Source organism: Pogona vitticeps, chromosome 1 (assembly GCF_051106095.1).
Source record: "Pogona vitticeps strain Pit_001003342236 chromosome 1, PviZW2.1, whole genome shotgun sequence".
NCBI lineage: Eukaryota > Metazoa > Chordata > Lepidosauria > Squamata > Agamidae > Pogona > Pogona vitticeps.
The window spans coordinates 190,467,556-190,487,220 of record NC_135783.1 but is presented as its reverse complement, the minus strand read 5'-3'; the positions used below and the strand labels follow the sequence as shown (position 1 = coordinate 190,487,220).

Below are 19,665 nucleotides of genomic sequence, written 5' to 3'. Positions count from 1 at the left end.
AAACTGATTTTGCCCCACATGTCAATAAATAGATGGCCCCTGTTCCGAACACCACCCAGAAGCACGGCTTCCCTAAACAGTCAGAAACTACATTATTTCTACTGCAAGTACAATAAGAGCTTGTAGGAGTTAAAATATAAATCCTACATTAAAAAAAGAGAGGTTACCGACCTGCAACTCTGGTTCTTCGAGTGGTCATCTGTGAATTCACACTAATGGGTTAGTGCGGGAACCTCCCACATGCTGGCTATAACCCCGCCCCCGGCGCCGAGTGCCTCAGTTCTGTGGAACTGTCCGCCACTGCGCAGCATGCCATATGGCACACGTGACCTACAGCGGGGAAGAGGGGCAGGGAGTGTGAATTCACAGATGACCACTCGAAGAACCAGAGTTACAGGTAGGTAACTTCTTTTTCTTCTTCATGGTCTCTGTGAATGCACCACCACCTAGCAAGCTGACTTACCAGGTGGTGGGCGTCACGAAAAAACATGCCAAAGCCTGTCCAACAGCAGCCTCTGCTTTGGCTCGAACATCTAGATGGTAGTGGGTCACAAAGGTGAGTGGCGTGGACCATGTAGCAGCCTTGCAAATATCTGCCAGGTTTACTCCTCTAAGGAAGGCTGTGGAGGAGACAACTGCCATAGTAGAACGGGCCCGAACTGTAGTTGGCAAAGGTGCACGAACCACTTCATATGCTAGGCGGATTGTAGTAACTATCCACCGGGAAATTGTTTGTGCTGACACCGGGAGACCCTTTGACTGTCCTTGGAAGGACACAAATAGTCTTTGCGAGGAATGAAAGGATGCAGACCAGGAGACATAATAGGAAAGTGCTCTCTTGACATCTAAGGAGTGGAGAGCCTTCTCCAGCCTTGACGTTGGACCTGGAAAAAAACATAGGCAATACTATAGGCTGATGAAGGTGGACGGCTGTAGCCACCTTTGGCACAAAAGAGAGGTCTGGGAAATAGGGTCACCTTATCAGGGTGGAATTGCAGCATGGGCGGGTCAACTCAAAGAGCCATCAGTTCACCAGCATGTTGCGTCAAAGTTAACAGCGAGGAGGAAGGCTGTCTTTAGCGTAAGTAGCTTTAAAGAAGTGGTAGCCATAGGCTCAAACGGTGGATCCATGAGTTTGTTCAATACGAGCTGCAAGGACCACTGAGGTGTAGGCGATTTGTAGGCTTGACACATATTTTTGAGACCTTTCAAAAACTGTTTTAGAATTGGATGGCGGAACAAGCCCGCGGCATCTGAAGCCAGAGGTTGATGGGCCACTATTGCGAGCATTGTATAGTGACAGGTACCAAGCTTGAAATGATCTCATTTTCAATCTGGCGTGCTGAACTACTGTGGTGGTGGAAGCCATTAGGCCCAATAATAGCTGCGCCTGAAGAGCCTGCACTTCGGCTCCCGAAGTGAAATGTTCCAACATCGCCCGGATCTTTGCAATCCTGTCTTCAGGAAGGAATGGCCAGCCCAAGGTGGCGCCCAATATCCCTCCAATGTAGAAGACTTTCTGAGTAGGGTATAATGTGGATTTTTCCTGGTTTACCTGGAGTCCAAGAGCAGATAAAAGGGACAAAGTAAACGAAGCATCTTGAAGCTGATAGACTCCCAAGTGTGAAGGAATGGTGCTAACCAGGTTAAGGTGGGGGATGCTGCTGGTGGGCCAACAGTGTTAAAGGTTTTGCTTGGCAGCGGGCCTGTTGATGAGGCCGCTGTTGAGCAAATTGTTGCTGGGACTGACCTGTAAAACCAGTTGTTTGCCTCCTCTGGCGGTCCGGGTAAGGCCGATAAGTGTAAGGTCTGCGCCAGGAAGTCCTTGGATGGGATTGGGCATTGTATGACTAGCCGTTTTACGGAGCTTCAAGAGGTTATCAAGAGTCTCGTTCGTTTTCCCATCAAAAAGACCTACCCCATCAAAGGGCAGGTCTTTTATTCTGGCCTTGGCATCATCAGAGATACCGGCTGAACGTAACCAGGCATGTCGACTTTGCTTGGCAGCAGCGCCCACAACATGTCCAGCAGCAATCCTTTCCTGTCTTGCCAGGGTCATGGCCTCTTGATGGCAGGTGAGGCTTGGCAACCTAAGGTCCTTGGGTGCAGCCTGCAGTGCTGGCAAGACGATACTCCATAAATGGCGATTATAAGCACCCATTGCTGCCGTGTAATTCGCCACTCAAAGAATGAAGGATGCTAGGGAATAAACCCTACATCCCAGCACATTCATTTTTCTTCCTTCCTTATTGCTGGGCATGGATGCAGATCTATTCCTAACTCTATCTTGTGTTGCATCCATGATGGAAGAATTAGGCAAAGGATGCTTGGAAAGGAAGTCAGTATCCTCGCCGTCAGTATTATAAAGGTTCTCAACTTTCCTGGGAATTTGATGAGACGTTGATGGTTTGTCCCAATATTCTTTAACCAGGTTGAGGAGGGAGGATATGAAGGCTAAGCAAAGGGGGGGGGGCACCTGATCCTTTGTGATGTCTTCATAAACCTTATCCACTTGTTCAGCAGTAGGTTGTACCACTGCATGACTTCAGCAATTTTCTTGATCAGGTGGGAATAGTCCTCGGAGGGAGATGGTGGATGACTCTCTGCAACATTTGAAGCCAGAGTCGGAATGTTCGGAGGAGAGTCTTTTTCAACCTCTTCGTTGGTGTCACCCGAATCGGTGTCGAAGTCATAGTTGTGTTCGGGAGAGTGGGAGAAAGATGATCGGCCTCGAGCCGACCCATACTGGTTGAGTTGGATAGCTGAGGCATCAACCTCCTCCTCCTCTGGTCCCTGTGAAGTCCTGCTTGCCAACATCGGTGGTGGGGGAGCCGGCCCCAAATCTGCCATGACACCGAGCCCGGTGGTGACAGAGGGCTGGCTCGAGTCTCAAGCTGTATCTCCACTGAGCTATCCACCGATCCCGGAGAAAGAGTTATGCACGGAGATGGCACTACCTCCAGCCTTGAGGGAGGAACATCATCTTCTCCCGGCAGTATACTTAGACATACCACCTCATGCAGGGCATGGGAACACCGGAGCCGACGGCGAAGGTTCAGTAGGGGGTCTAGAAGTCTTGGAAGACAACTTTTTTCTTTCTCAGCATCGAGGCCGAAGGCGCTTTCTATGTTGACATCGAAGCTGTCAATCTTGAGCCAGAGGACGACATTTTTGCTGGTTTGTGACCAGCCCTAGGTGAACGAGTGGTGGTCGAAGAGGTCCTGGAAGGCAGAGCTCGTGGTGGTTCCACAGCCAAGGCTCATGCCAGGCAAAGCAGCTTCTCCCACAAGTAGGAGCGAAGCCGCTGCAATCTCTGCTTTAGGGCAGGCTTAGTAAAAGCCTTACAAATGGTGCATAAAGCAGGCTGGTGCTCCTCTCCGAGACAGAACAAGCACTGTGGATGGCCGTCAGAAAGCGGGACCTTGTTAGTGCAGGACGCGCAGCATTTGAAGGGCCCTGACGCAGCCATAAACTTGTAGAAAAAACAGTCAAACAACACAGTTCTATTCTTAATGTTAGACTCACAAAATCAGAAGAATGGTGAAAAACAAGCCGAAGTAGAAAAAGCCGGGAGGTCCAAAGAATGTTTTAAGGTTGAAGGAAAAAAGAAATAATCAAGAAACTCCAATTCGAGCTGCAGTAGCGGCGGCAGAAACAGAACTGAGGCACTAAGCGCCGGAGGCAGAATTATAGCCAGTGTGTGGGAGGTCCTGGCACCATTTGCTTGAGTTCTAGAAGATTCCAAAGCTGCTCTGTGCAGGCGCAAATTAACCCATTAGTATGCATTCACAGAGACCACGAAAAAGAACACATGGATCCTCTGCTCGCTTTTTCAGATCACCATTCCATTAACTGTGAAAAGGAAAGAAAACTTAAGATCCCTTAATGGGAGGCAGACATTCAGATCTGCTCTTTGCTAGGAGTCTTACTGGATCGAGCGATCACTGCTTCTGCTTTAAAATATTGCAAGAGCACTGTGAGGCCATCAATTTATTTAAAATAGTTTTAAACCCACCCACCTCTTTTTCATCAAGAGGGACCCAAGGCAGCTTACATCATTAAAAGAATATATTTAAAGCTAAAAATAACCTATACAAATACTAACAAGGCTCAAACAAAAACCACACTAAAAGGTGGTGAACAGAAGCAACATCAAAAACACATTCCAAGTAGGAAGGCACAGCAATCCATTCAAGAAGCCCAACTGGGGCAGCCGAGTAGGGTTCTAGAATGGATTAAGGGATTCCGAGGCTCTGAGACATCTTAGAAAGAGAGCTAGGGGCAACCTAGGAGAGCCCCTCTCCTCAGAGCAGGAAATCCAGAGGTAAACCAAAGGCTTCCAATTAGTGGTCTTGGACTTCCAGAGGGCCTCCCAGTGACTAAAGCCATTAATACAGCTCAAGGATTCTGGAGCTCAAAATCCAATCCATCTGGAAGGCCAATGGCTGAAAAACCAGGACCCACACAATCGCCAGCCAACAGCTGAAAAACCTCTATGCAAGGGTGGATTGCATAGATATAATTAAGAGGCGTTCCTGACTCACAACCCGAGGGTCTAGCCTTACTAAGTGGAGGCTCTTTTGTGTGAGTCTGAAGGAGGTTGCTGCTGCTCGCCCAGGGAGTTCAGGATGCTGGTTTACCTTCTCTGAAGGAGCCCCACTCTGGTCTGCGAAGAAAGCGCCACCCAGGGAGTAGGTTAATCCCATCATCAGATGAGGAAGGCTTTTATTCCACCTGTCTCCTTTTGAGTCCTCCCAGTTTTCCTTCCAGAGCAAAGCACAGAAAAGGTAAAGCGGGAAGCCAGAGAAACAACGAAGAATTAAAAAAAAGTGCCTCTGATGCGAAAGCACCTGTCCTGGGCATGGCAGGAGAAAGAAAACCGGGAGGAGCCAAAGGGGGACGACGGTTGTGGGAACAACCCACTCCTGTTGGGCTCCAAGGCCCGCCTACCATTCCCACCAATTTCTGAAGGCTGCAGGTCTGCCACATCTATGTTACAGGGTGCCAGGCTGGGGGGTTATAGACCAAACAACTAGGGTAGCGTTTTTTTGAGGAGGAAGCTGCCCTTCTCTTGTCCACTCACCATAATGTCTGCAGGGCTTACCACCCGAGTGACTTCGTTGTATTCTTCTGGAGACAGAGGCAAAAGGTCATCCGTGGTGGGCAGCCTGGAAGGATGACTGCAGAGAAGAAATAAAAACAAGAAGAAAATGACCGTTTCTAAAGAACTGGGACCTACAAGAAGCTACAGATCCTATCTGAATATTCTACTCTCCGGCATCACAGAGAAACAAGGAAACCAAACCACCATGCACCTGGTAAGGAAGAATGTCACGCGCCACAATATTCATGCGGGGTGCAGCAGTACCATAGCATGCTGCAGAATGCAAGATAACAGAATAAAAGGCGTTCATTTTAAATATCTACATCATATGCAACTCTAATGGATCCAAACTCATTCTAATTAACGGACAGCCCTTTTGAGTGAGGTAACACCCAATCCTCTGCCTCAACGGGGTCAGTGATGCCCTCAAAGAGGAGGGATCAGCCACCAACAAAGACTTGATTTTACTAGCTACCAATGGTTTCTGCTGCTAATCCTTCTCAATTACAGCGTTCGGAGTGTTTTCCGATGGTGGGGGAGAACAAAATACATTTGGGGATTAGCCTAAAACCCAACCACTGGTTATAAATGCACACGTATATGTAAGAAATAGGACCTAAGACCTCCTCTGTAGGCTTGCAATCTCTGTAATTCAGAGAGAGAAAAGATAAAAGAGCATCTTTTAAAAAATGCCAGTGTGAAGAAAGGGAATTTTTTAAATTGACCTTTTGGATACACAAGTGGCAGGAGTGAGCCACTCAGGGGCCTCCCTTGGCCAACCCTCATGTGGCCCTTGGCTGAATTTCCAAGTCTGAAGCCTTTAGAAACCGACCGGACATTTCTGCAGCAGCTTTCTAGGTGCTGAAAGTGATCAAGAAGCCGTTGGTGTGTGTGTGTGTGTGGGCAGGACGGGGCAACAGGGACAGAGAAAAGAGGAAGGAGAGAATTCATGCCAGAATGTTTGGCTGAGGAGGAGACTTAGGTCTCCCTGAGGAGCTGCCTCTTCACAAGCTTCAACCCTGCTGCCATAGGCAGGTTCGGCCTCATCTCATTTGGGAGCCTCGTTGGCAGGGGCTACTTCCTTCCTTCTTCTCCTCACCGCCCTCCCTGCCCCTCCAGACCTCCAGTCCCTGACCAGCCAACAAACAGGTCGCCTTAGCACAGACACCGATGACGCCGCCCCCCACAACCTCTCTGTGCGCTCCTCTCCAGAAAGCACTGAACTCAAATCAAAGAAGCACATTAAGCCGATATCCAATGTTCTCATTTTATTTCAAAATCTAAATAGGCATGATTTCTTTTTTTCTCTCTCCAAGTGTAAGAACAAAAAATGTGAGCAGGTAACGCCAGTGTGTACTGGTCAGGATGGAGTAAGTGCTTGGAGGTGGCGGCGAGGAGAGAGGCAGGCGGGCCCCTGCTGTGGCTTCCAGAATCAGCCCAGGCACAAGCGCAGGTTGCCATTTGGCTGAGCCGGTCCTTAGGAGGCCGCACGGAAGGCACACATCCACTCTGCGTGAGGGCCAGGAAATGGCAGAGGAGCCGCCCTCCTACCCTGACATGACACTGACAAAGCTCACGGTTTTGAAAAGGCAACTCAGGAGTCTTCTTTGCACACTCACACTTCCGATACAGAGATTAATTCAGTTTTGATGTATCCTTTCCCTCCGTCTTCCACATCCATGGGTTCCGCAGCTGAAACGAAACAAAACAAAACATGATCTTATTTTAGCATCCACAGAATGGACGGGGCACCACCCAGGTGAGAATCCACAGTATAACAACGAGTTGTAGCGAAGGCCCTGGGGTGCCTATTGAGACCTATCCGTTTGTTTCATTTATGGTCCACCTCTTTCCAAGAAGCTTAGGAAGACAGAAATGGCGCTTTTCCTACTTATTTATCCTCTCAACCTGCGAGGCTGAAAGAGAGCGAACGACTCACGTTCACCCAGCGAGCTGATAGTTCAGTGGCCAACTAAAATCTGAATTCACCAAATCCCAGGCTCACATCCTAACAATTAAACTATATTGGCTCATTCTCCCGTCCGTGTGAGATTTCCTTCCAAATCAATGCTTACAGAAGCAGAAAGAGCCACCACAGATAACCCATCACTGACCCTGGAAAATTCTTAAGGGATGACAGCGTGTGTTAGAGGAGTCACAGCAACAACTTCTCTCAACTCCTGCAGGCTGCAGATCAGCTTACTCTGCTCTGTGATTGAAGCACGAGACTTAAGTCAAATTTCTCAAACATGAAAGACTTCCACAACTACGCCTCTCCAACACCAATGTGCTTTCAACTCCAATAATGGGTCATTTACCATTTCTGCCCAGGGCTTATCATAAGAGAGAAGAAGCATGTGAATGAGTGTAGCGATGGTGGGCAGTCTAGAATTTGTTTTTAAGCTACTATTGGTTCTGACCTCATAGCAAGTATTTCTGAAATTAAACTGGGTGTTCACAGGAAGGCATTAGCCCTTGCATCATTAGGCCAGAACTATGGGTCCTGCAATCAACTCATCCTTTTAAAAGCCGGACAGCTGCTCCATCTCTCTGACAAACAAGGGTGGGGAAGTGAACAAGAGAAGACAAGCTCAAACCTTCCCACACCTCCTGCTTCTGCTCTATAACCTCTTTTACAGCTGCACCGCCAACCCCCCCCCCCCAGGGTTCAAGACCTGGCCCATCTTCTGAGCTGGGGAAAAGGAAGCGCCACCCCTATCTAGTCCACAGTTACAACCAGTGTGTTCCTTTAAAAAGAAAGGAAACACTGCCTGCTACAAATCTGACTACTGCCAAAACTTGACAGAGAAGAGGAATGGTAAACATAAAGCCTTCCCAGATGGTGCTGGACTACAACCCCCATCGCCTCAACCACGAGGTTGAGGCTGATGGGAGCTGTAGTCCACACCATCTGGAGGACTGTATATTCCCCCACTCCTTACAAACCTTCCCATCAGGTAACCTACTCACATTCTTTAGGCCGGGAGTAGTATTTTCCAAACGCGTTGTCTTTGGGAATATTTGGATATAGGTATTTGAGCGGGTTTTCAGGGATATTTTCGGCCGCCATCACTTTGTAATTGCGAATGATATCAGGGAGACTGACAGCCGTGAGTTCTTTCCTTGTGTAGGGTTCGACCGAGTGGAAGTACTGATCTGGCAAAAAAAAGGAGGGGAAGGGAGGACAGAGTATGGAGAAAGCGGTATTAATGCATAGTTAAAAGCTCAACGACTCACAATTTGCCTTGAAGACAAGCGAACCCCAAGTGCACCGATCTACCTTGACTTCTTTAGTACACAGTTGCCAACTTTGCCTTCTAACCACTCTGCCTTTAGTGGAAACCCACTATTCAAAAATTCATCAAGTAGCATTTTTCATGAAATGAGAAGTCAAATGCTTCTTGACCTACATGCCATACTGCATTTAAAATTACAGGATCTGAACCCCAGGAAGGCGACCTTCTCTCAAAGCCTTGTTTGGGCATGTCTGCTCAAGAAAACTAAGGAAATGGCCTTGGGAAGGACAGCATGTGTAAGAAATAAAGCAAGAAACCCAGAACACAGAAGAAAAAGCCCTCACCAAAGACAAAAAAAAACTTTGGCCAGAAATCGTACTGGTGCTGATCGGTGAATATGGAAACTAAGATTGGGATTTTAAAAAGATAAGCATATTCCAGATCAAAATGCTGAATGGCATTTTATTTAGGCACATTAAAACTTTATTATGATACACGGATAAGCATGATCACCTATGCTTATTGGTAAAGTCCTGCTTTTTCACCAGAAAAAGAAAAGAGAAAGGAGGAGCTCGTTCCTGGGGATTCCGCCCTGCCCCCAGGATTGACTTCCGAGTAATTTTTGTTATTGGGATTTACACTCTGCGACAGAGTAGCACTCTGAGATTGTAAACCACTCAAGACGCTTTATAATCTCTTTAGAAGAATAAAAACAAGTAAAACCATAAAGTAATGAAAACTGCACAAAACCAACTGCATCATAAAAACCATGGATGCCAATTAAATATAAAACTGTAAATGTCATGTGCTGGTTTTAAAAGCGGTGTCTCTGCACCCTTCCAAAAAAGTAGTGAGAGCGGAAACAATTTCCAGCTCTGAAGAGAGAGCATTCCACCACCTGGGAGCTGCAGACAAGAAAAGCTCTGGCCGTCTTTTGCAAGCTGTTGGTAGTCTTAAAAAGATCACCCTAGAAGAAGACCTTGACATCTAGGGGGGTTCAAAACGATCTAGGCAGTGCCTGAGACTGCCAGGCCCCACAATCCTATTTAAGGCTTTAAAAGTTACATCCAACACCCTGAATTGGACCTGGCAAGGCCTTCTCCTGCGGGGTTCTCTCAAGATCGCAATACAGTGTATCAGACGGCGGAGGAGCTGAAGGGAAGACCCTGGATCTTCTTCCAAGGTGTTTCACATACAAGCGCATCGCAGTAGGCAACGTGCTGTATCGTTAACTGCCCCGAAATATGAAGATGAATCAATTCCTAGGTATTTTCCATTTTAACTATTAAAACACAAATATGTACATGTGTCACCTCTCTCTCTCTCTGTGTGTGTGTGTGTGTGTGTGTGTGTGTGTGTGTGTGTGTGTGTGTGTGTGTGTGTGTGTGTGTGTGAGAGAGAGAGAGAGAGAGAGAGAGAGAGAGAGAGAGAGAGAGAGAGAGAGAGAGAGAGAGAGAGAGAAGAGAAGGAGTCTGGGTCCCTTTCCTAGCAGTTCTTTTCCTGTTTTCACTTACCATGCAGGGGCCCCTCCACCCAGGTGAAAGTAATGGCTCCTTCTCGGCTACTTTCACTGAATCGTAATAGAAATGTCCCACTCTCCTTATCCTTGAGAAGGGTACGTTCTCGCTCTTTGCTGATAAAGCCCACGATGCTTCTGCAACAGTGAAAAGAAGAAACCCCACACATTGAATTTTGCACAGATCTCCACACCCACCCTCAAAGCTTCGTTTCAGCCATCTCGATTTGGCCAGCGAGAGGGAAAATGACTCTCATTCTTAAAAACTATGCCTGACCACTTCCCTTCCTTCATTTTTGTATCCTTCATTAAAGAACGGATCTAAGGCAAGCATTTTTAAAAGACTATAAAAACACCTGCACTTTCAACAAGTTATGTTTGGCACACAGTGGACAACCAGCTAAATATCTCTCTGACAGTTCATTTATGTTGGCCTTGTTTTCCAGATATAATGCATATTGTTCCTGTAAAAAGGTTCGTTATTCCCCTCAGGCGACCCCTTCATATTGGCGGGAAACAACAACGGCTGAGTCTTTATAACTTTAACATTAGAACTTTTATTTCCTCCTACATCCACCAGCACATCTTCAAATGATAACATTGGTTCCAACACTGGCAACGGGCCGTTTTCAACAACATTTAAACTTTGATCAATGTCCCAAGGGGTTAGTGGCGTGGCTCCCCATAAGGTTCTTTCGGAGGGTTTTGGAGACTCCTCACTGCACAGATCGTCCCACAACATCTGTGGCGGATCCACCCTCTCTCATCAGGACCCTCAGGGAACGATGTTGTAGCGCTCTCCCTTGCTCAATGAAGTTCAGCTTCCCTTGGGGCCACGATCACATCCCACTCACGAACAGTTATTTTTTGAGGTATTCCTTGAGGATCTGGAGGATTGGGCAATAAACCGCCCATCTTTAAATTCAGAAAGTCTCTCATTAACCCTTGAAATTGGACTTTTTCGCATGCTCTCTGTCTTTCCTCCCTTTTCCTCTCCTCATAAGCCTTCACCACCGAACTAAACCACACCACCCCCTCCTCATCCTTATATTCCTCCCCAACTGTCACCTCTGACTCCTCCCACTCCCCTTCAGCCAAGCACACTTCTAACTTCCCCTCCCCCCCTCTGTCAATTCCTTTCCCTTTTCTTCTTCACGTTCATTGCTAGCCCATCGTTCCTTTCTGCCGCCATCGTCTTTCACTCTGATTTCTGCGGACGGCTCACTTCTATTTTCTACACCTTCACAGTTCCCTAAAAAATGAGCCATTGTGGTGTAGTGAATATTGGATAGAGATGTGCCATTAGGCATTTTTGGACTCCGATTCACACAAACCAGAGGGAGTCAGGCCATGGAGACACCTTGCCCCAGGTAAACAAAACTTGATCTAAGTGTCGGGGGGGTTCCACAAATGGAGAATTCAGAGAACAGGAGTCTAAAAAATTTTCTGAGTGGCACATCCCTATTACTGACTTGACTAGGACTTCAGGACACCTAGTTCCTAGCACACTGGTTAAAAACCCTTTCACACTGACATTAAGGGGTCTCCTCGTTGCCTTTATGATAGCAGCAGCCCTTAAAGCATAGAAAATTGAATTAAAAGCACATCCAGCTTCACTCTTTTGCTTGTTTCACCTCTTGGGGTTGGACTTGATGGCCTTGTAGGCTCCTTCCAACTTCACTTTTCTATGATTCTTTCCCTTGGACTTTTCTTGGTTAAAATCTAAGCACACGGTGCTGAGTACTGGTCAAGGGGGGTCCATGGGCTTCAAAACCGTTGCATTTTTAAGCAAATTGGCACTTCAGCGCTCCAGCTTCCAATTTTTCCAGGTCATGTCAACATCCATTTTCTTTTACTGTGGAATCTTTTGCAGAGAACTATTTACCACAGTTATATATTTTTTTTGTTAATTTTAATTATTTTTAATATTCGTTTTAAATTTGTTTATGCATTTCAAAGCAGCACAGTGCTAGATCAATGTAGCAGATAAAAAAAAGGTATATAACAGTTTGGATTGCAGGCTACCACGATTCTGGCATCCAATACTTGACAAACCCCAGATGCAATTTACATCGACAAAGGCGAGCACGGAATAATAATATAAAAAAACTGATTCAAAATAAACAACGCTCTCATGGATGTTTAAAAACACTTGCTTCATGACAACAAAAAGGGGTGCTCAGCTGCATGTCATGTAGGTGGGTATTTTTAAATTGACTCCAAGTGTACTAACCCTGATGCAAAAATTGAAGTTTTACAACGTGAGACCTAAGTCGTATTGAGTTCACAGAATGAAACTGAAGGGCGTGTTTGACTGGATTATGCCTGGGGACATTCAATACTGCACGGCTTCAGTGATCATAAGCCATTTCAGATTGAGGCCATATTTATCAAGTTATACAGAACACTGAACTTGTACATCAAAGTGACAGTTCACCTTTTTAGCGCATCAGTGCTTTTTGAAGGCAACTCAAGATAAATCACTCAGTATTGTCTATGGGCAAGGAATAGAAAATGAAAAGCACGTTAAGGCAGAGATCACTGATGAAGGTAGAAACGACGTTAAGCCGTGATTGTTACAGGTGGATAAATGAAGGCAGGCTTATTCATTTTATCTAAATTTATTTAAAAGAAAATGCTGGAAACCTAACAAAGGGCCCTGGTACACCCAGTGGCAGTACGTTTAGCAGTGACTTCTTAGGGCAACTTACTATGCTGTGCCTAGCAACCTCACGCCTGCTTCTAATGCTCCAACCTACAGACACCTACTTGGCAGTTTTGTGTCGCTTGCTGTTAAGAGCCCAAGAAAGAGCCCATGATGATGTATAAGAATGTAAGATGCTGAATCAGACCAAAGGCAAGTCAGATTCTGCATTCCAGTCCCACAGTCACTAACCCAAAGGTGGCTCGTGAGAAAGGGGGCACTGCCAATTCCCATTTAGGGGTGAGATGTCCATTCCATCCCGGTCTATCAGCTGACCCTGAATGCATCAATCGCTTATAGGAAACCCACATCAGGACAGGTGTGGCAGAGCGGTGTTCCACATGGCCTACCCAGCCACCAGTATTAGAGGAACACTGCACCTGCTGCTGAAGGGTGGCACAGAGCCATCCTGGCTAGTAGCCACGGGCCAACCACAAGAATACATGCTAACAACCTTTCATCTTACACTCTATCACTCCTTACTTCTGTGAATCCCTACATACTGATCACAAACTCTTTATCTAAGGGTCCTTATGCAAGAGAATGGCATTGGCCACGCATAAGAGAAGGGTACCAACAAATCTGGAGGAATACCCAAGATTTTTGATGTTTGTATTCCCGAACATTCTTATAGTATGCCAGAAAAGCTCTCTCGCCAGCAGGAACGCCCTTCTCGAACAGCCTACTATTCACTAAGCATACTCCCTGGGCATGGAATACTGACGGATGAAGCCACGAATAAGGATTTCCTGGAGAAATATATGACTCATTAATTGGCAGCTGGAACAACTGTATCCTTGCTGCTCCCATTTGTGTTTATGTTTTACACACTGGCTTGCAAGCAATGACTTTCAGTTTAAGGGAGACTCTGTTTTCACCTAAGCAAGTCCAGCATTGCAACTCAAGGCCCAAGCCTAACAAAATCGGCAATTTTGGTCTTTTACTGGCTGAAGTGATGATTTGTTTGTTTGAGGAATGCAAACTGTTTTTTGGGAAGAAACAGGCTTCTTCTCTTTCACATCTGTTTGAAGCTGATGCATGCTCCTAATTACCTTTATCTTAAACCTCTCCATTTTACAAGCAAACACCAAGGATAGCGCTCTGGGGCCCACCCATGAGTGTGTGAGGAAAATGAGGGTGTGAAGTTCTTCTCTGCTGACATGTCCTGTTTAAGTTTGCAACTCAGGTGTTAAAAACAGCCTTGCCGGGACATTAAATCAACAGCAACTTTAGTATTTTCAGCTACTGTGCAGGATATACCCATCCGGCAATAAGCAAAGAGACTGGCATTACTTCATTCCAGATCCACTGTAACAGGAGTCATCCACAATAAAGAACCGTTTTCTCAAGGGAACTAAAATGTCACAAAGACAGGATGTTATTTAATAGGCTCTTGTGATGTGTAAGCAAATTCATTACACTAGAATGCTTACCCATCGTTCCAGAGAAAAAGAAGGTGCTTCTTAATGAGTTCAAGGATTCCTTCAATCCACAACCAGAAAGGGAAGTTTTTATCTGTCATATTTTCCTGAAAGCAGAAGGGGAAAAAGAACGATGCATCAACAGTTGCCACTGAAACTTGCAACGGTCAAGGAGGAACTGTTGCAAGGCAATTTCAAAGGTGTTCTCTTAGACCACGACCCAACGAGGAGCACTGCTTAAATTGTTTCCATGAGTAAAACCACCCCCTAAAGTATTGATTTAGAGAGGGAGAACTGCCTTGCCAATGCTGGACTTAGGCTTTCATTTCTCCCTTCTTGCAGATGTTCATGTCATTCTGGATCCAGCTACATTTTTATCCCCTCTTTTGACATCAGTATGGCAAAATACGCGACTCTCCAGATTTTGTTGGGACTACAATTCCCATCACCCCAGCCGCTGGCTAGACTGTCAGGAACTGGAACACACCCACATCTGGTGGGCCATACACTCCTTGTCTCTGTCACATGTAAACCACCTAACTGATAAGTCCAAAATTTTAGTAGGATCTGTCCTGTCCAACTCCTAGAATTCTCCAAGATCTGTACAGGCAGAATTCTGGGAGTTTCAGCCCACAAAACACACACCTACCTCCAGGGCTGCATTACCTTCTTTGGCCTTTGCTTCCTGTTGTCAATTCAAAAGGGAAAAAGGATGCTACCATGAGAGTCATCGTTCTCTGGGAGGTGGCAGCAGATCCGGTTGATCTCCTGAAGAACTACGACTCCCCAGGAAGCACCCTGGCTGCTTTCCTTTTTTGAAAATAAATAAATAAATAAATAAATAACAATAGGAAGAAAAGCCTGAGAAGCCAATGCAACCCTCGAGGTAGGCCTTTCTCTAGGAGAGTGAAACGTTGGCATCTGTAGGTGTGCGAGAACTCCCAAAAATCTGCCTGCAGAATTCCTGAAGTTGGAATTGCAAAAAAAGAATAAGCCTACCCCTGTCCTCTGAAGGTTGCTGTCCTCTGAAGATGCCCATGGTCACAGAGACTGGCGAAACGTTAGGAAGAACAACCTTCAGAACACGGCCAGAGAGCCCAAAAAACCCACAACAACCATTAGATCCCGGCCGTGAAAGCCTTCGCGAATACATTATATGATTATATTTCAGACTCAAACACCCTGTCAGGGTGCTTCCTCAGGAGTTGTAGTTCTTCAGGAAGCCACTCACATCTTCTGCCACCTCCCAGAGAACTATGACTCTGATGACAGCATTATTTTTTCTTTGTAATTGGCAACATCCAGCAATTTAGGGGTGCACCATTTCATCCACTAGTGGGCATGAAAAGCCCACCCTAACTGCCACGCAATAGTGTGATGGTGTTGGATATTGTTATGCACTAACATGCACTGAAAATGCAACAATCCTATGCAAGGCATCCTCACCGACCCCAATTCTCATCCTCCTCTTGCTGAGGAAGTCAATCAATAATCCTGTGACCAGCACTACTGACTCTTTGGCCCAAGGAGACAAGGGTACTCTTTTCTTTGCCAGCTGGCACCCTCTGCTGGCAGACAACGGGAATGCAAAATTACCAAAAAAGAGAAATTTGTTCCTTGGTCAAACAAGTGATCCTCTGTTGGGCACGCTGCCCCCTCCCCCACCGTCTCTGTTCTTGGGCTTGTCATGTTTTTGGTAGTGGTCAAAAACCTAAAAGCCGCCCAAAGTCAGGAATAATAAAAGGCAAAAGGAAAGAATGCACCTATCATGCTGGCATAAAGAGATACAGCTCATCTTCAATGAGGCAGCAGGATCTATGGGTACAACTCAGTTTTCATTCACACCACAGTCAGCACAATGGCACGCCCTGCATCTTGCTGCTCTCCTACAACCCACCCCACGGCCAAATGGGCCACAGCATGACTGCCTTCCACAGAGGGATCCAGCGACGCTCTCCTCATCCCAGTAAGTCCAACATCCTGCGGTGAGCCCTGTTCCCCAGTGGGTGAACCCTAAAGCGATCCTTTCTTGGGCCCAGCTGCAGGGTCGCCTTTCTGGTGTATTAGAATAGACCTCTGGGCTAACGGTATGATGGTCTGCATGGTTGATGTCTCATCCTGTTTGAGAAGTGTGTATTGTTCATGCACTGCAAGGCAACACTTCTGGCTCTGGAGGCTTGCAAAAGTCTGCAGATTACTCCTACCCCTTCTGCAAACCCTTCCCCCCTGGGCCCTCCCCACCAGCTACCCCTCAAGAGGATCCCTGCTATCATGGATCACTGACTGGAGAGAGATCTGTGATCTCCCCTCCCTCTCCTTGAAAGGGTAGAGAAGAGTCCTCCGTGGAAGCTCTGGAGAGAAAAGCTTCACTTGGCACATGGCCTGGAGACCCAACGATGCCAGGGATGCAGCCATGCTCCCAGACATCATCCAGACTGTGGCAGGCTGGGCAATCCCACATCCCCACGACTGCAGTTTTCCTGTGATAATACAGCCCAAAGCAAGTACAATTTAGGGGCCCCCTCTTCAGAGAGGGAGGAACTACATATGCTTCCCTCTTCCACTGAGAGGAAAGGGACTGGACGGTCCACTCTGGCCCATTCAGATGAGTGGAAAAGCAGCAGCTCCTACCTTACAGAATTTTGCCCAAGAAATAAGGCCCTCTGGAGTGCATCCACCACCTAAAAGAAAGAGGTTTGTCTCTTAGTGACTTCTCAGATAGCCAGTAATCATTTAGGTTTATGGATCTATGAGGGACACAAGAAAACAAGCAAACTGTCCGGCCTCAGCGTACAAAAGCGCAGTCTAAAAACCACTGTTTTTATTATAGTTGTTCAGGAACAAAGGCTGACGAATGAGCTCCGGAAAAAGAATGGTTTGGCAGCAACATACAAAAGGGCACATCTGTTGCCAGACACAGATGAGGACATTTCTCTTGGTGGGCCAGAACTTTTCAGACTCTTTCGGCCAATGTGGTGAACAGGGCACTTCTGGGAGTTGTGCTCCAGAAAGGGACATTTCCCAAGTTCAGCTGCGTGGCCTGGGCTCGCCAGATGCTCCCAGTTTACACAAGGATGTTGGCCAGATGTTAACATTCAAATGTCTGTTGCTGCTTCCTGGCTGCTGAAGAGTTCGTCCCCGCCCCCGCCCCCCAAATCGGTTTGGTTTTGTCTCCACTTCCTTCCCTGCCGTCATGTGGGTTTTAATAATAATTTAGAAATTATTTGCTACTGTGCAAAGGATTTCTTTTCCCTCTTAGTCTCTAGTTCTTAGATGTTCACTGACTTTCTAGTTTGCTATATTTATTTTATTTTAAAATCTTGTTGTCAGGCTAAGGCAGAAAAAAGGCAATGCTGATTCATTCAAACATAATCATAAAACATATCCATTAAAAAGATTATTTTCTGCCTTAACAGGGGAAAGAACTCAGTGAACACTGGGGTTCTCCTCCAGCTCTACAATTCTGGGATTCTAAAACCAATACCTTCCTTCATTTGTTAAAATATTCTGCAACCATTTTTCTACCCAAACGCTGCCTGGTAAAACAGAGCTAACACACTGTTTACAACACATTGTTTAGTTCCATATTACTGGGTGGCTTTAGGGTGGAAAGATGATACCAAAGTATTTTTAAAAAATAAGGTACTTGTTTTAGAATAACACAAACTAGGAAAACAGGCCCTGTGGCCAAATCCGGCCCTTTCAAGATCCCAAGCAAGGTTCTCACTGGTTGCTCCCTCCCCCATGCTACCACTGTTTGGTGGTTCTTCTGGATTTGCAGTGACCTTTTGCCACTCTAAAACAGCAAAATATCTCTAAGGATGGCTCAGCTACTAGAAGACACTCTAAGGTAAATATGCCAGTATTTTTTGATCCCAGCCTTTGGCCTCAACCTCCACTGCAATGTGTCCCCAAGAACCTCTCCGGCACTGAACGTGGTCCTCAGGTGGAAAGAGGTCCCCCATCTGAAGAGCCTACCTGAAGCTAGGAAAAGATGGAGTGCAATTTATTTGTATTTGTGTCCTACAAGCCCCAAAATTCTCCAAGAATCGCCCAATTGTATTCTGAAAATGTCAGCCCACAAACACAAACTGAAAAAAAAGCCACCATGGTGCTCTGGTTACTTAACTCCAATAGTGATTTCGGTTCCTCCTAGGAGACATAGTTCTTTAGGAGGCATCATCCATTGAGCTTAATGGGCAGCAAAACTACAACTCCCAACATCCTCCACAACCAGGAGGCCCAGCCCTGCTGGTCAGTCATGTGACAATGAGTATTGACCAACCAGGCAGAGGTCATTGCTAGTTCTGTTCTCATTGCCCATTAGGCACTACAAAGGGTGCCCCTTTAAGAACTATTACTTCCAGGAAGTACATCGGCCGGGAGGAAGAGACGAGAAGTAATGAAGTCAGCATCAGAGGTCAATAACCCAAAAGCCTTCTCTAGGGGGACAAAATCCAGAATCTGTGGATTTGTGTTTGTGAGCATTCTAGCATTCTGCCTATGGAATTCTTAAGAGAATTCTGGGGGTTGAAGTCCAAACACATGGAAGAGAGCACTGCTAATCAATGTGACCTCCTTGGAGAAAGTGTTCCACCATCAATAATGTGCTTAGCAGACGCCGAGAATGGCAGGATAGAAAGAGCATTCTGGGATACAACAAAATTAGGAAGCTGGGGGACCCAAGGGCCAAAATCGCGCAAGCCCCGACTCTGACCCTGCGCGCTCAGAGAGGGCTGCATGCAACACAACTCTCCAAGAAGACACATTATGGCAAACTAGAAGCATCTCCAGTGGAAGAAATCACATGACTGCCTGCAGTTATTTGATAAAAGGGAGAAAGCCACGAGCAGGAGCCAAGGACCATTTTGCAAGCACTACCTACCCAGCAGCTTCTCCCCCAGCATCATCAGCTGATCAGCATTGAGACCCCTTTTGGTGACAGATGAAAACTGCCAACTCAGCACTTCGGAAAGCTGGCACCACTTCACACACGGAGGACTCAGGAAGAAGGATAAATTCTAAAAGGAGGAGAATCGAAGAGAGAGAGAGGGGGGAGATTTAGAACATGGATATTTACTGCCAGTGCGCCATCTTCTTTCTTCAAACATGCCTCCTCTCTCCTCCACCTTCCGTTTCCCTCCAAGCAACTTTGACCTGGCTTGTATTACACTTGCATCCTAACTCTCATCTTTCCTTTCGTGAACTCAGGGGCTCTCCTCCTTACCTTCTCCTTCACAACACCCCATATGGGTACATTAAGAGAAAAAAAGAGTGTGACTGGCCCCCAAGGTCACTCAGCAGGTTTCATGGCTAAGGGAGGATGTGAACCAAGTTCCCAGCACTGAAACCAAGAGATAAAACAACACCCACTTTGTCTGAACTCTAATCAAGCTTTGTACCCTAAACTCTACTTTTCTGGTGCAGACAGTAACTCCCAGCATCCTCAGCCAGTAGCTGCATGTTTGACAAGAATGGGAACTGTAGTCTAATGCCAGGGAGCATCAATACAAGGGTGGTGTGGCTGCAAGCAGCACACATTGTAGGAAAGGTGCTTCTTAAGAGACCTTTGGACCTCCACCCATTATAAATAAGAAAAGCTACCAGGTCTTTTTTGGGGGAGGGGATGAGGGGAAACACTGACAATTCACAGTATTTCTATTTCTTAAGTCATGTACTTATGG

The 19,665-nt window shown here is 46.4% G+C and overlaps 1 protein-coding gene across 4 annotated transcripts in view; it reads right to left on the bottom strand.

Annotated features, from left to right (window-relative positions):
- The window catches only part of STAT1 (signal transducer and activator of transcription 1), a 59,490-nt gene that overhangs the window by 1,876 nt on the left and 37,949 nt on the right, over nt 1-19,665 (bottom strand). For 2 of the 4 annotated variants that reach the window (XM_078393416.1, XM_072979692.2), the window contains exons 17-24: nt 18,867-19,002; nt 16,613-16,662; nt 13,994-14,088; nt 9,855-9,994; nt 8,075-8,260; nt 6,724-6,796; nt 5,084-5,180; nt 4,641-4,763 (exon numbers count right to left, since the gene is read on the bottom strand). In XM_078393416.1, coding sequence (XP_078249542.1) covers nt 4,641-4,763; nt 5,084-5,180; nt 6,724-6,796; nt 8,075-8,260; nt 9,855-9,994; nt 13,994-14,088; nt 16,613-16,662; nt 18,867-19,002 — 900 coding nt within the window. The remainder of the gene's footprint in view (nt 1-4,640; nt 4,764-5,083; nt 5,181-6,723; nt 6,797-8,074; nt 8,261-9,854; nt 9,995-13,993; nt 14,089-16,612; nt 16,663-18,866; nt 19,003-19,665) is intronic. The other 2 variants (XM_078393417.1, XM_078393419.1) reach the window with 1 other exon arrangement.